Source organism: Bombus pyrosoma, linkage group LG7 (genome assembly GCF_014825855.1).
Source record: "Bombus pyrosoma isolate SC7728 linkage group LG7, ASM1482585v1, whole genome shotgun sequence".
In the NCBI taxonomy this organism is placed as follows: Eukaryota; Metazoa; Arthropoda; class Insecta; order Hymenoptera; family Apidae; genus Bombus; species Bombus pyrosoma.
Window position 1 is genome coordinate 5,020,642 of NC_057776.1, and position 14,829 is coordinate 5,035,470.

General features: G+C 51.9%; 1 protein-coding gene across 1 annotated transcript in view; it reads left to right on the forward strand.

Moving 5' to 3' along the window:
* Window positions 1–3,386: 3,386 nt before the first annotated feature.
* The window catches only part of LOC122569398 (protein bric-a-brac 1-like), a gene marked incomplete at its 5' end in the record, with an annotated part of 164,834 nt that continues 153,391 nt past the window's right edge, over window positions 3,387–14,829 (forward strand). The window contains 1 exon segment of the mRNA XM_043730384.1: window positions 3,387–4,499. Within this exon segment, the coding sequence (XP_043586319.1) occupies window positions 3,522–4,499 (978 nt within the window).

A 14,829-nucleotide genomic window follows, 5' to 3' on the forward strand; every position in this document is an offset into this window, starting at 1 on the left:
AGCCGCTGCTACCCCTGCGTTACCAGCCTACGATGATCCACGGCTTAACGGATACTACCCTAAACCAGCTCGTTCCCTTTTGTTTTTTCAAAAATCTCCGTTCGTTCGAATGGCTTCGCCGTTTCCTACCGAATATCTCGTTTTCATCCGGCGAATTTCACCGTCGTCCATCTCGTCTTTCTCGCCGAGTTTTCGTCGAGAATTGATCGACCGGTCGTCGACGATTAGTCGCGTGTTCGTCGTTGGCGCAAAAGGAAGCTACGACGAACTAACGCGTATTTACGCGCTTTTATCGCGACGCAATCCCGCGGCATAACCGTAAAAACCGAACGATATTCTTCTCTGGGAATGCCGCGAGTATCGTTGTTCGCCAGGCGCGTTTACGCTTTTAATATCGCGGTCGTACTCGAGCGACCGACTCGACGATGCTGGCCGAAAGTAGCGGCGGAAAATTGTGTTTCTAGAAGCTAGGACCCGGTATCGAAGTTATTAGCGCCGAGTCGAAGGTTCGTACGAATAGGAGAAGGAAAATTGGTCGTTAAAGGCGGGTTGAACGAATACGGAAGAAGAAATTGCGTAGCGATCGAGCGATTTTCAGGAGGAAAGTAAGGGCAGAGACGAGATAGTCCCAAAATTCGCGTTAATAGCCATTTAGGAGTGTCTGGTGGAGTCGGAGGGACAGACGCGAACCGTCTCTTTGTACCCTTCTAATTTCATTAGAGCGGCCATCTCTCCTTTCTACCGACGAACCGTAACTCCGTTATCGGGAAGCAGGACTCGCTAAATACGACCGTTAATATTTTTGCTTGTCTCGAGGAAATGCCAGGTTTCGTCGCGTCCTTGTCGTTAAATAATCATCTGCTCTGTCGCGATCCAATTAGCCCGTTAGCAAGCGTACACCGATCGAGACGCCGGTGTATTCTCTTTCCTCCGTATTCTTACACGCGTCGTTGTCGGTTTTTCGTCACCGAAATGCACGCGAAACATTCCAATCTGTTTCGTTCGCTCGACACGGAAACTCACAACGAAGCGTTTACCGAGACCGCGAAATGTTCGGCGGGAAAGCGACGCGGTATAATTTTGCAACGTCTTGACCGCGCGATCCACTCGTTTAAGTCTCAGAGGATGTCGGCGCGAAACGCGCGATCGCCGCAGCTCTGGATCGCCGCGACCCTTTGTCGTGCGCGTTGCCGCGACCAAAGACGTAGAGCACAGAGAGTGTGACGTGTGGGAAAAGCGAGGATCGGTAGCGGCACACGCCATCGACGCGAACGTCCACGTCGCGATCGACATGGAGCGCGCGACACGGCGAAAGGAAGAAGAGAGAAGAGGATTGGCTATCGGGGGGAAAGAAGGAGAATGCGGGAAGAGAGAAGGACACGGTAGGACCGCGAGAACGGGCGCGAACGCGAACCGGAACGGGAACGCGAGCCACGGCGTCGACGGCGGCGGTGGCGGCGGCGGCGGCGGCGGCGGCGGCGGTAGCGGCAGAGGCAGCGATAGCGATAGCGACCACCACCACCAGCGGCATCGGTGCGGCGTGACCTCCTCTCGTCGTCATCGGTGGATCGGAGTTTCGGGAGGCCGATCGGCGGCGGCGGCGGTGGGCCTCCTCTCCGATCTGCCGCGGCAGAATTTCTCTTCTTCTCGGCGAGAGAAGCGAGAGGCCGCTCGCGCGAGGAAGAAAGAAGGAGAGGCGGTATGAGGCGGTCTCCGGGGGCGGCGCCTGTCGGCGCGTCCGATCGGAAGGTGAGCCTCCCGATTGGCCGATGCGACGGCGGAGCGAGGGGAACGCGAGGACGCGCGAGCTACGTTGCTTCCTCCACCCGCACCCGTTCTCTTCGCGGTCTCGACGCGGTCTCCGTCGCACCGCGTCACTCGTTTCGCTCGCGCCGACGCCGCCTTCCTTCTTCGTCGCTCGTCAGCCGCTCCACTCGATGGTTCTTTGTTTCGCCGGTGGTCGTCCCTGTCGCACCGACCAGCCGCCTTGGCCGTTCTCTTTTCGCCCTCGTCTCTCTCTCTCTCCCTCTCTCTCTGTCGCACCCACGCGCCACTCTCCCCGTGGCTGCCGCGCGTCTCGCATCTCTCGTCCATCGTCTCTCGCCCCTCGAGCCTCGAGTCGGCGCTGGCACCGCTGCAAACACACGGTATCGGCGCTCGGCCGCCTCACGGACCTCTCTACTGCCGTTCGAGCGAACCGTCGCCGCCGCGAGTCTCTCAGTTGCGACGCGCTCGTCACGGGGTGCAGATCGTGGGCGCTTCGTCGTGTCGCTCCATCGGTCCTCGCAACGCGCGCGGCCACGCATTATCGCGCGTACACGTTTTTCCCTCCCCGTTTCAACAGAGAGAGAAAGAGAGAAAGAGAGTCATCGTGATCGAGCTCGAGACTGCCGAGTGCTACTTCGTCGATTGTTGTTTTCAGTGCTTTCTGGTGTGTACTCGGTGAGACTTGGTAGAAAATATAAAGTACGCGAGACCGGTGCTTGGAATTGCAACGTTGCTGCGTACTCTTCTTGTCATCGCGATCCTCCGGCCGAGACGCCGACGACCTGTCAGCCGAAATACGAAGGACAGCCGCGTGCTACCGTACACCGTCGATAAAGGGGAGGGAAGTGGACACTCGGAACGAAGTAAACGCGAGAAACGTTAAGCGGAGCTTGTTGGGTGGCGCGCGCGCGCGGGAACTCGTTACGGTCACCCTGTTTTCGAAAGTCGCGCGCGTGCACGCGCGCGCTGGCGCACGCCAGCCGTTTCTTCGATTCGAGTCGACGCGACGCGACGCGTAAATCTTTGGTCTGTAGAGTTCCGCAACGATGCGTTCGATGGATCGCGTTCGAACGTAGCGACGCGCGATCCTCTCCGATTGTCCGTGATCGCGATCGAAGGAGGCGGTGGAAAGAAGAGAAGAAAGAGAGAGAAAGAGTGAGAGAGTGAGAGAAACGGAGAAGACTGTGAAACGATTCGAAAGGAAAACGGCGATGTTCGATCGCGAGATCCTCGTCAGAAAGATCGCGGCGGCCGCGCACGTTTGACGTACAGACGCGTGCGTTCCCACGAGAAAAACAGACGCGTGGTTCGCGCGTAATTTCGCGCGCGTGCTTGTGTACGTGTGTGTTCCAGATGCGGTCTAGCTGTTGATTCGTTCGCGACCACCGATCGGTAAAAGCATCGACGAACAGAGTTTCGTTGATCGGAAAACGGAGGAAAGAGGCGCGAAGGGCGTAGAGGAGCGCGCCAAAAGTTGGGAAGAGGAGGCGGAGGAGGAGGAGGAAGAGGAAGAAGAAGAAGAAGAAGAGGAGGAGACGGAGAAGGAAGCGACAGTGGCGAAGAAAGAAGAGGTGGAGAAGAACGAGCACGAGAGCGAGAACGAAGAGGAGGAGGTGGAGGAGGTGGAGGAGGTGGCGGTGGTGGAGGACGCGGTGCAGGCGGAGGAGAAAAAGGTGGAGAAAGGGGAGGAGGAGAGGAACGGAAACGGAAGAGGAAACGATCGAGACGCTACGATCAGATCCTTCGTGGAAAACATGACACAGCAAAGCGGCGCTGGGTCGCCCCAGCAATTTTGCCTCAGGTGGAACAACTACCAGACGAATCTGACCAACGTGTTCGATCAGCTGCTACAGAGCGAGAGCTTCGTCGACGTGACGTTGGCCTGCGACGGACACAGCGTGAAAGCTCACAAGATGGTGCTATCCGCCTGCAGCCCGTACTTCCAGGCGCTTTTCTTCGACAATCCTTGCCAACATCCTATCGTCATCATGAAGGACATCAAATGGCCGGAACTGAAGGCCGCCGTAGAGTTCATGTACAAAGGAGAGATAAACGTGTCGCAAGAGCAAATCGGGCCGCTGTTGAAGGTCGCGGAGAGTCTCAAGATCCGCGGCCTGGCCGACGTAAACAACGAGCAAGAGCTAACGTCGAGATCGAGCTTGGAGGAAGCGGCGAACGCGGCAGCGATGCACAGAAAGAAACGACGTCGAACGTCGGACGAGAGATCGCCGCCGCCGGCCTGCAGCCCAGACCGGGTCGCCTCCGGAAGCATCCCCGATGATCAAGATCCGAGCCAAGGCGGCGGAGGCGTGATCGTACCACCTGACATTCACGGCATGCTGCCCAGCAGCTCGACTCCGCGATCCCTCGGATCTCCCGGAACTCCCAACGTCTCTGTCACGCCGCAGATCAACCTCCAGGAACTTCCGGTATCGCTGCCCCTGCCGCCACCGCCACCGCCGCCCCCTCAGCCCGGCCAGCAGAGCTCGCACTCGATATCCGCTCACCACGTGCCTGGCCACGTGACTTCCGGTCCCCACGCCTCCGTCAACCACCTGACCGTACACGGCCAACAGCTCTCCGTTCAGCAGCAGCAACAGCAACAGCAACAACAGCAGCAGCAGCAGCAGCAACAGCAACACCATCAGCAAGGCGCAGCCGGTCAACCGACTCCCGGGGACGATCTCGAGATAAAGCCTGGCATCGCCGAGATGATTCGCGAGGAGGAAAGGGTGAGTGAACACGATTTTTCCGCTATTTTTCCTTTCCAACTATTTCCTCGTCTTTCGCGACGCAACGCGTCCACGGTCGTCGACACGACGACGTTCGCCTATCGCAAACACCGTGTTGTTCGCGTACAGCCGAAACGCATGGAACGCGGGCGCGCGAAAACTCGACGCACACGAACGTCCACAGCGGGCATTTCGTCGAACGCGATCGAACCGTTTTATCGACGCTCGATCGGAACGTTGCGGGGAACGCGCGACGTTCCGCGCGAATCTTCGAAACGAGGGGTGACAGAGGGACCAGGGAAAAAATCGATGGGACGTGAAAGCGTTTTTGAAAGTTGTTAATTAGGTTTTGCCACGTTAACGAGATTCGCGGCGGTCGCCGCTTTAGCGGCGAAGTTTCCTGACTGTCGGCACGCGTGGCAGCCTGCGTTCCAGCGAATTCGCGAGAAACGACTTTGGAAAAACGACAATCGGCGAGTTTGCCGACTGAACAAAGTCCCGAGGAAAAGGCGTCGTGTTTATAATTGGAGGATGTTGGTCCGCAGAGTTTCGACAGACCAACAGCTACACAGCGAAGAATCGCGCAGGTTAGGGTCGACGAAGCTGCCAATTACGAACGGCCGAATGTTTTTACCGGAAACGTCGTCTAACGGGAAGACCGAGCCTTTGCCGGAGAGGTCCAATTACCCAGCGATCGGCTTCGACAGTGTGCACTAATTGAGAGTATCAATGAACGTCAATGAGCATAGTCAATATTTGGACGCGGAGCATTCGACCGTTTTGTAACGTTCTTTTTGTTAAAACGAATGACAAATATTGACTACGCGCTCGTTCGCGCATACGTGACACACACCGGGTATCGACTGTTCTCGTTAATTACATCGGGACGACGGTGTCTCCTGCATTATTTATCGTTCGCCACCGGCGCAAGTTATTAAACGAACAGCTAGTGGCCGCGCTTCGTTTCGCCATTCGTCCGTGTCGTCTACCCTGCCGCGCGCTTCCAACGTTCAGGTTCCAACGTTCCACCACCTTTCGCAAACTTCCACGATCATGAAATCGCTCGTCTTCATCGATCTTTGCCATCCATCCGACCCCAACCTCCTACCGATGTAACGTGTTAACACATCGACTGCCACGACACTCGTATTCGGGTGACAGCGAAGTTTCCGGTAGGATCGCGTCACCCGTATTCGGGTGGCGCTTATTTGACTACTCGCGAAAGATCGTCGTAGATATTAGAAAAGATATTCCAGAGGAAATAGTGAAACTATTGAATTGTTATGAAGGTAACACGAAAATGATCTATTGAAAAAATTGTTTAGAATGTAAAACTTTAAAGAATTCTGTACATAGCTGAGGTTGGTCGGGACAATTTGAACAAGAAGTTGTTGTTTTCTTTAAATTCTCTCGCGTCTTTGTTCGGTCCATTCGACGTCTTTTATTTGCATAACGTAGTTTGCACGCGCGTCTAATGCTTCTTCCGCAATCATTTTTCCTAACGGCGATATTGTGCTAATTCCGTGGAAGACGAGGATTGTTTGTATCTTCAGACAATCCTAATAATTTTGCAGCTAATGATACTCTAAATATTCCAATCTTTATATCCTTCCTTGTTGCAATTTTGTAAACCGTCAGAGAGTTTACGACAGAAATTGCCAGAAGGAGTTGAATGCCAAGTTTTCTGTACCGTTTGATTCCTTTTCTAATCGTGGTGGCATAAGAAACCATTTGGTCCGAATAATCTGTACCACACTTTCCTTCGTTATATTCAACAACAGCTAGTGGTTTTAATATTGCAGATGTCTGTTGGCTTGGAGAGACAGCACGAACGCTACGATTTTTTTTCTGCTCGGTACCACGATGGGAGCGTGTTTTGTCGATAAAATTCTCACATCCCGTGTATCTCTCCATTTGAGTACGACAATCCCGTTATCNATCTTCTTTGGATATCATCTCCCGTTTACTTAGTTTGCGACGAAGAATATCTTTTGGGAGGAATTTTCGTTATTCCTAAGTGTTCCCGCTACATGTGTCTCGCGGTTTAGTCATAATATCGCTAATTCATAACTCGTGTAAAAATGATCAACGTATGCTGTAGACATACATCGTGTGCCAATGCTGTTTCTCTAACACCGTCAGCTGATCTACCAGAATAAATTTTCATTCCCCATGTATATCCCGTGCTTGAGCGTAATTTGAATAGTTTGATCGCGTATTTGTGTGCTGTATTTGCTATATATCGTTCGAAGATGAGTCTTCCGCGCCATGGAATCAACGTTTCATCAATAACAACGCGTTCTCGAGGCGTGAATACTTTTTCATGCTTCCTTTCCAGTTTGTCGAAAATTTTGGACGACTCGCGTTACTAAAATATCGATGGGAGTACCAATCAGAGAACGCTTGGTACAGCGGCACGCGTGGCCCGAAGGAGATTTCATTGAAAACACGCGTGGCAGTCAACGCGTTAAACAGATTTTTACCTCCTTCGACGACGAACAAATAAATCGGAATATCGTAAAAGCAAGTAGTTACAATCGATAGTGTACGAAAGCCGTAAGGAGCAACGATTTGTCGATCGATTGGCGAGAAAATACGAACGGATCGATGATAGAGAGAAGGAAAAAAAATGGTCGGTAAATTTCGACGGAGATTCGTGGTTTGTCGAGCACAGCGGAAAATTGAGGCCGAGTATTATTTTTCTATCGTGGCTATACGTATATCGGTGTGGTGACGCAATCGGCTATGTATAATGGCTATAACATTCCGCGGAATTCCATTATGTTAACGCAACCACGTTCCAATTCTCCGGGCATGCCTGCTCGTATCGTAATACGCTAGTGTATCGCGACTGTTCCGCGATACCGGCGCGAAGCCTCTCCGATTAAAATGCCTAATTGATGCGGGTTCACCTAATAGGAGATGCGTGCGTTTGCAACAAGAGCGCGCGGCCTGCGTGAAAATCCGTCCAAGGGTCGTTCACGACCGACCATGGAAAATTACACGCGATAAAACCAACACCTGCTTACCTTTTCCTCCGGTGTCTCGTACGTACGAACGATCTCTCTGGTTGTGTATGGGCGAGCGCGCGCGTGTCCGCGCTTGCCTTGCCAACCAACGATGTATATAACATGGTGAAAAATACTCCCTGGCGAGAAGCGCGCCACTCAAGGATGGATTATTAAAGATTTAGTCGCCGCAAAGGATCGTTCTCGGCGTTGCAGCTGGATTTCCTTCGGATTAAGAGCTTTAATGAAACGAAATTTAAATATAAATTGTCTTTTAACTCTGGCCGATCGGTTGGAAATTCGCCGGCGGCAGTGTGCGCGTACCGCACCGCGATACGAGGCAATCCGATCTTTGGTTGGAATTTCGCTAGGCGATCGTCCGACCCGAGTTATCGCTTACCGCGGCAAGAAGCACGGAACGCGTGGCAACGGACGGCAGAAACGCGTACACGACGTCGAACGTGAAAAGCAGCAAACTACGATCACGCGGTCGGTGAAGGCTGAAAAGTCGGGCTGGAAAAAATTTAATCTTTGCTCGCGTTATCCTTTTTGGCAATAACCGCTTCGCCCCTCCTCTTTCTCTTCGCGTCGTCCGTTGTACGCAGTTCGTAAGAGCGAGTTGGACCGATCGCTGTCGCGTCGAGAGACGGAGAGACGCACGGACGGATAGGCGAAGAGAACGGCGGAAAGAGAGGACGAGGGAGAAGATGGGTGGGGAAAAAAAGTGGCAGAACGGTAAATCGTGAATCGTGAATCGTGTAGTAACCGGGCAAGCGCCATTCATCCTGATACGCAACGGATGCGACTACATATTTCCTTCGTTCCGTTTAAATTAGTGTTTTTGCCGTACGGTCTTGATTGTGTTTTCGCGGGCGTGCGGCGCGCGCTGCGACAACGTCCGCGTCTACCTTCGCAGCGGACACCGTCTACGCGCGTACACGTATACGCACGCGTATCGATTCCGCGTTGATGAACGCGTAACGGCCTAGCTAAGCGATATATCAGGAGCGTCATTTCGACGGGCAGAGAGTGGCGCGCGATACGAGCCGCGGCAAAATTGAAAAGTTTGATGTATTAAAATGCGACCCCTTCTTCGAAACGTGGAGAAAAAAAGCCGCACCATCCCCGACGCGCGTTCACCGTCTGCGCTCTCGCCTACTCGATTACGCCGCCCGTCAAAAAGTGATCGAGAGTTTTCGTCTATCGCCGCTTTCATCTTAAGTCGCCCCTTTCGCTGTCCGTCCAATTCCAAACTCGACGCGCGTCCTGTCGCATAACCGTCCGTAAAATCGAACACGCGTCGTACGAAACGGCCGTTCGCGTACTTTGGTTCGCCTTTTCCCGATACCCGCGCTCGTCTCACGCCAACTTCTCCGCGATACGGAAATTCCACGATGGTCCTGTCCTCGCTAGGTTCTGGCGATGGCGGTTGGCAGGGCAAAGCGGCAACGATGAACCTGAAGAAATTGGTAGGTACCTGTGCGTGACCAACGGTTATAATTTCGTCGTGCGATCTCGACGAAAGGAAGAAAGGGACTGGAACAGACTGGAAACTCGGACGAGTCGAAACAGACAGAGTCGAAGCGTGGTAGCCGACTCGACTCGTTGTCGGTTCTGTGTTACGTAGCATCCATCCGCACACACTGTTTTATAATAAGGGACGGCATAATGCTATGTGTTTGAAATATTTCAAAAATTGCCTTCCTAGGAAACTCTCGGTATAATGGCAATACTTGGAACGTAATCTCAGGCTAGCCGAACCGCATACACTTAACTTTGCCTCTTCGTCCTTTCCCGTTGCTATTTCTTCCCGTCGTTGCTGCCTTCTCGCTTAGCTTCGTTGCTCGGTCAATCGGTTTTCCCTCTCGTTTCGTTCCCCTACGTTTCGCCAAATCGACGACGTCGTCCGAAACCGTCGAGTTTCTGCCGAATTTTCGAAACGTTCGTCGGCAGCGCGTCTTCGACAGGAGGAAAATAATTGGCGACGTTTTTGACAAATATTGTCTTGGCAACTAAGTGATTGCGGATTTTGTCATTAGGCGCGAGACTGCAATCGCAGGGGACCTGTTCGATTCACCGAATTAACTTGATTTACTTGCTGAAAAATGGGCCCTTTGATAGGACAATTAAAGCGAGATTAAGCGAGAGGCAAAGTACGGACGTAAAGCAACGTCGAAACGCGTAATCGCCAGCGATGTGCGGAAAACCGAGGTGAAAGATTCAGCCGCGACGCCTGTCCGTGGCTGCCAACCGCAAACTGGAAATTCTCGTAAGGAGTTTCGCGTAACAAGGTGGAACGTTGAACACGGCGCAAGAACGAACGGTTTATCGGGACACAAAAATGGTCGGAAGAACCGCGCGATTAATTTTTTACCGCGCCGCGTACAGACGTTTTCCCGTCGTCCTACTCTAAACGTGGCGCGACTTTGCAGCGACGCGCGACCACCAAATCGCGACGTCTGACGATTCGAACGATTGCCGATTCCGAGGCGAGAGCAATTCGTCGGAAAACGGAAAGGGGAGCAGCTTTGCGGTTGTTAGCCAGCGGCGATAAGCGTCGCAGGAAAGGGTGAGCAAGTAGACCGGGCCCGAATGGGCGGTGGGGCCGAAAGGGAGGGTAGAAACGAACGTTTCCATTTTGAAAATGCGACGCAGGATGGATCTGGTGGCGCTATGTACGGCAGGCGACAGCTCCGACGAAGCCGCGGTAAATCAGAAATTATCTTGCGTCGCGTCCGAGTTGCGCGCTGCCTTTTCCCATCGAAACGCGCATAAATATACGGAGCGGCGAGCGACGAGGAAACACTGGAAACAGAGGAGAACCAGTGCGAGAAAGAGAGAGAGAGGGAAAGGGATGGCGGCGTCCCGCGCATCGTGCATCGTGCATCGTGGTTCACCGTGCATCGCGCGTCGGGCATCAGCGACGTACGCTGCGATGTATACCGCGCACCGTGCACCGTGCACCGCCCTATGTCCCGTACGATATTCGTATCGTCCACTATACATCGTACGCGATACACGATACACGACACACGACGCACGATGCACGGTGCACGATACACGATACACGACACACGATACAGCCGCAACGCGGTCCGACCGAAGCAGCGTCGACTGCGACGGAGGCGCGCGTCCCTAGCCGACGCGTGTGCGTGTGTGTTGAGCGGCATGCGCGCGCGAATCTCCGCTCCGGCCCGCAGATATATTAATACGTAGACTGTACGTCGCGGTACGCGTGACTTGATGGACGGATGACCGGACCATTCCGCAGATTGCTTCGCTCCCGATTCCGACCGGAAGCAGATTTATAACCTCTCGTCGTTATCTGCCGCGCAACGCCACTCGGGCCCGGACATTCTGGCTCCTCCGCTTCCGCTCGATCATCGATCGATCGTGTCTCGTCTTTGCGAGACTCTTTTTTCCTTGCATTTTTTACTCGCCGGCCCGTGGCAAACGTTTTTCGATGCTTTTGTAGCGGCACTTGATACCGACTAGGGTCGAACGACGGTAGCGCAGTGGTTAACGCCTTAGATTACGAAACGTTCGGGACCCGGGTTCAAATCCCCGGCGATCGTAGTCCGCGATTTTTCTTTCCACGGCATCTAATTAAGAAAAAAATCAGCAGTACCTCCCAGCGCTATCTACATCAACAGTAGTAGCACCGTCGCCACAATTACTACAACTAACACTACTGCACCTCGCTTTTAAGTTTTACTCGGCGGCGAGTCAAAAGGAGGGAAACGGCGGGCAAGACGGGCGCGCGGATACGCAGAGGGGAAACTGGTGGCGTCTCGCGAAAGAACGGAAACGGTGGTGGACGAGGGCGAGAGAAAGAAGAGAGAGAGAGAGAGAGAGAGAGTGGGTCTTTCGATTTGAATCGAATCGTGGAAATCCAGCCTCCCTCGTTTCGGCCGGTACACATCCCTGAAACGCGACGCGGGCGTCGCGATAAATTAGATTTAATGACTGTCGCAAAAAAGCGCGATATGAAAGTCGAACGCGCGGGACGAACCGATAGAATTAAATTCTAGGATATTCGATTACATTCCCTCTCCCCCCCTCCCTCTGTCTCTCTCTCTCTCTCTCTCTCCTCGCCTGTTTCTGTTCGTCCTGCTCTCTTCGCGTCCCGTTCGTCCTATCCTCCTCTCTAGCCAATAAAACGATCGCTGTTCGTTGCTGCACATCCGAGTTTTCAGCGGCGTCGACGTGCAACCGAAAAAAACCCTCGATCGCGTATAATAGGCACGCGCGACCTATAGAAATAAGACACGCGGCGATGACGCCCGTTTAATTCTGACACGAAAGCCGAGCGACGTTTCGTCGAGTTTTCCTCCCTCTTCTGCCGGCGTCGCGCATCCTACCGCTTGTTTTACGCTTCAATGCCTCGAACGTTGAATCGCCGAGCAGCGTTTAAATCCGCTCCCTCGAAACTCGCTACGCTTACGCGTCGATTCCACCACCGGTGTACTCGGATTGCCGCAGCCTACGTACGCCCTTTCTCTTCTTTTCTTTCCTTTCCCTTTGTCGTTCCGTCTTTTTGTTTCTTCTATTTTCACCTGCTGTTGTCTTTATTTTCTTCGTTCGTCCTTTCGAATCTAACAGAACCAACGACAAGCTGGAAAATTCGGCTAAACATCGACTTATCCCGCTTGCCAATGTACGTTTATACGAAGCAACAGCAGCGACGTTCGATCGTGCTTTTGCTCTTGCGAATCGATCAAAGGAGTTTGGAGAAACGCGCGTGAATCTCTTACGCGCGTATATTTGTACATATTACATAGGAGCTGGCTGAGTCACGCGCTCAAATTTGTTTGTCGGAACGGCGTGGCGAGTCGGTTAATGCCGAGCGTTACACTAATAGGAGGTAGAATATAATCTCATTTACGTCGATGACTCACGTCGCGATACTTGCAGCGAATATGATTCATTCGATCCGATTTGTACGATCGCCGCTCCCTCGTTGCTCCAACGCAACTCCGGTTCCATGCGAAAGATATTTAGGCAGATTGGCTGTACCGGTCGTTCACCGATTTTCTCAAATAACCGTGAATTTCCTTCAAAGGACGATCCGAAAGAGATTAACGCTAGAATTACCGATAGTCAACACGAAGTTATTTCTTCCAAAAGCAGTCAAAATGACTGGTCTTTGAAAGATACGTAATAATAGAATATTTTTATATTTATTGATTTATTTCTTTCTTACGGAAGCAATTCCATTGTTACGTAGCACATTTTTGGTATTTTTGATCCAGCTGGGACCATCATACCTAAACGAGGGTTGACACGTTTATAAAATTGTAGAACCAGTCGTTTTGATTGCTGTGGTATTTCCAGCGTTAGCATCTAGCGATCTAGCGATCGATCGGGAATTTTCCTGACAACTGATATCGTCGTATCGAATGATACGCAGAAAAAATTGTAAAAACGTGTGGCAAGTTGTACGAAACGAGGAAACTGGTTAATTGGGGTTCGATAAACAGATTGCAGGACCCTTTTACACTTCGACTGGTATTGGTGTAAGTAGCCTTGATACAAAATTATTTTCAGTTTCAACACATAAAAAACAAAATAAAATTTATCATATTATTCTCTTAGTTATCGTTGCGAAAGTCATTACATGTTTGCGGAAAAGAAACACAACATAAAGTGGGAATTTTAAAATGAAATTGAATTAGAATGAATTTTAAAATAAAACCGGTCAATTTGACCGGTGTGGTGGTTCTAGTGTTGGCATCCTGATGACTGATATCGTCATATCGAATGATGCGCAACAAAAATTGTAAAAACGTGTGGCAAGTTGTACAAAACTGGTTAATTGGGGTTCGATAAACAGATTGCAGGACCCTCTTTCACTTCGACAAATACCAGTCATTTGGTATTCATTAACTAAATTTATGAATAAAATTCATTATATTACTCTTTTGGTTACCGTTGCCAAGGTCATTACATCGTTGCGGAAAAAGATATAACATAAAGTAGGAATTTTAAAATAAAATAGTAAAACCGGGCAATTTGACTGGTGTGGTAGTTCTATTGTTAAGCGGATACTCGTCGGTACGGGCGATCGATTTTCGAAAGTCGAGCGAATATAACGAAGGACATCGGGATGGTTAGAAGGAAGCGTTTAACAGCGAAGGAAGTTTCTTCGCGGAAGCTAGATTAGTCGAGTTGCAAGAAAATAGCGGGTCGAGATAAAAGCGAATCGGTCCCGAGAAACCCATTGTCTCGCACCTCGTTTCGTATTCCTATCCGGCCGTTGAAAATTCCATGTTGCATTGTACCGTTGAGATTGCGTCTCGAAGGAGAAAACCGCGCGTCGATCGTCGACATCCGACGAGCAGTCGGCCGACCCTTTCGAGTCTTCGCACCTGTCGCTCTGCTTTTCGACGATCGAAATTTCGCGCCGTCTTGCAGGACGAAAGCGCGGAACCGGTGCAGCGTAAACGAAACCACGTAATGCTCCGTGTCTGTCGCGTATATCGGCTAGAATTGTAGAGATGGCGGCCCATTGTCTGGACTACAAATTAATCCGGCGATCGATACGTAGCAACGTCTTGGCCGGGTACACGCGGTGTGCTGACTCGCGGAAACAAAGTCGATAGAATGGCCGTGCAGTGCTGTGCTATGGTATGCGGCGTGACGTGATACGAGGCGCTATGTTGCGCGATACAACGTGCTGCGGAATCGGTTGGCCGCGAGCAAACCTACGCTCGATCGAAGACGAAAGTCGATAGGGCCGCTTCAGCGAACGTGTCCCGTCAACCACTTTCGTCGTCGTTTCTTGCGCGCTCCTCCTCGTTCCGTGTACCTTCGACGTCGATGGAAACGCGATACGTCAAGGTCGAACTCGAAATTCTCTGGAGACGCGATCGGACCGACGCGCGTCGACCTCGTCCTATCCTTCCCCCGCCAACTGACTTTCCACGAGAGCCGGTAACGCGTTAGAATATTCAGCTAGAAAATAAAAAAAAAACGGTTCCCGGACTATGGAGGGTATTGCATTAACCAAGATTGCTGACGATAAAATGAAAATAATGCGGAATGACGTGCGCGCTGGCGAGGGAGGATGAGAGCGGGCCGAGCCGAGGCTGAACGAGGGGGTGAAAAACGGATAAAGATAAAGTACGAGGCAAAGTAGGTTCGTGAGAGTGTGCCGGCTAGAGAGCCAGGATCATCGGGGTAAGAAAGAGATGGAAGAAAGCAGGGTAAGAAGGGGTGAAGGAAGTAGGCGCGCGAAGAGTCGGCGGTGAGGGAGGGACGACCCGACTGCCACGCTGTTAGCTATGTAGCAGCGTAGTGGTAGAAGTGCAGTAGCTGGGGCG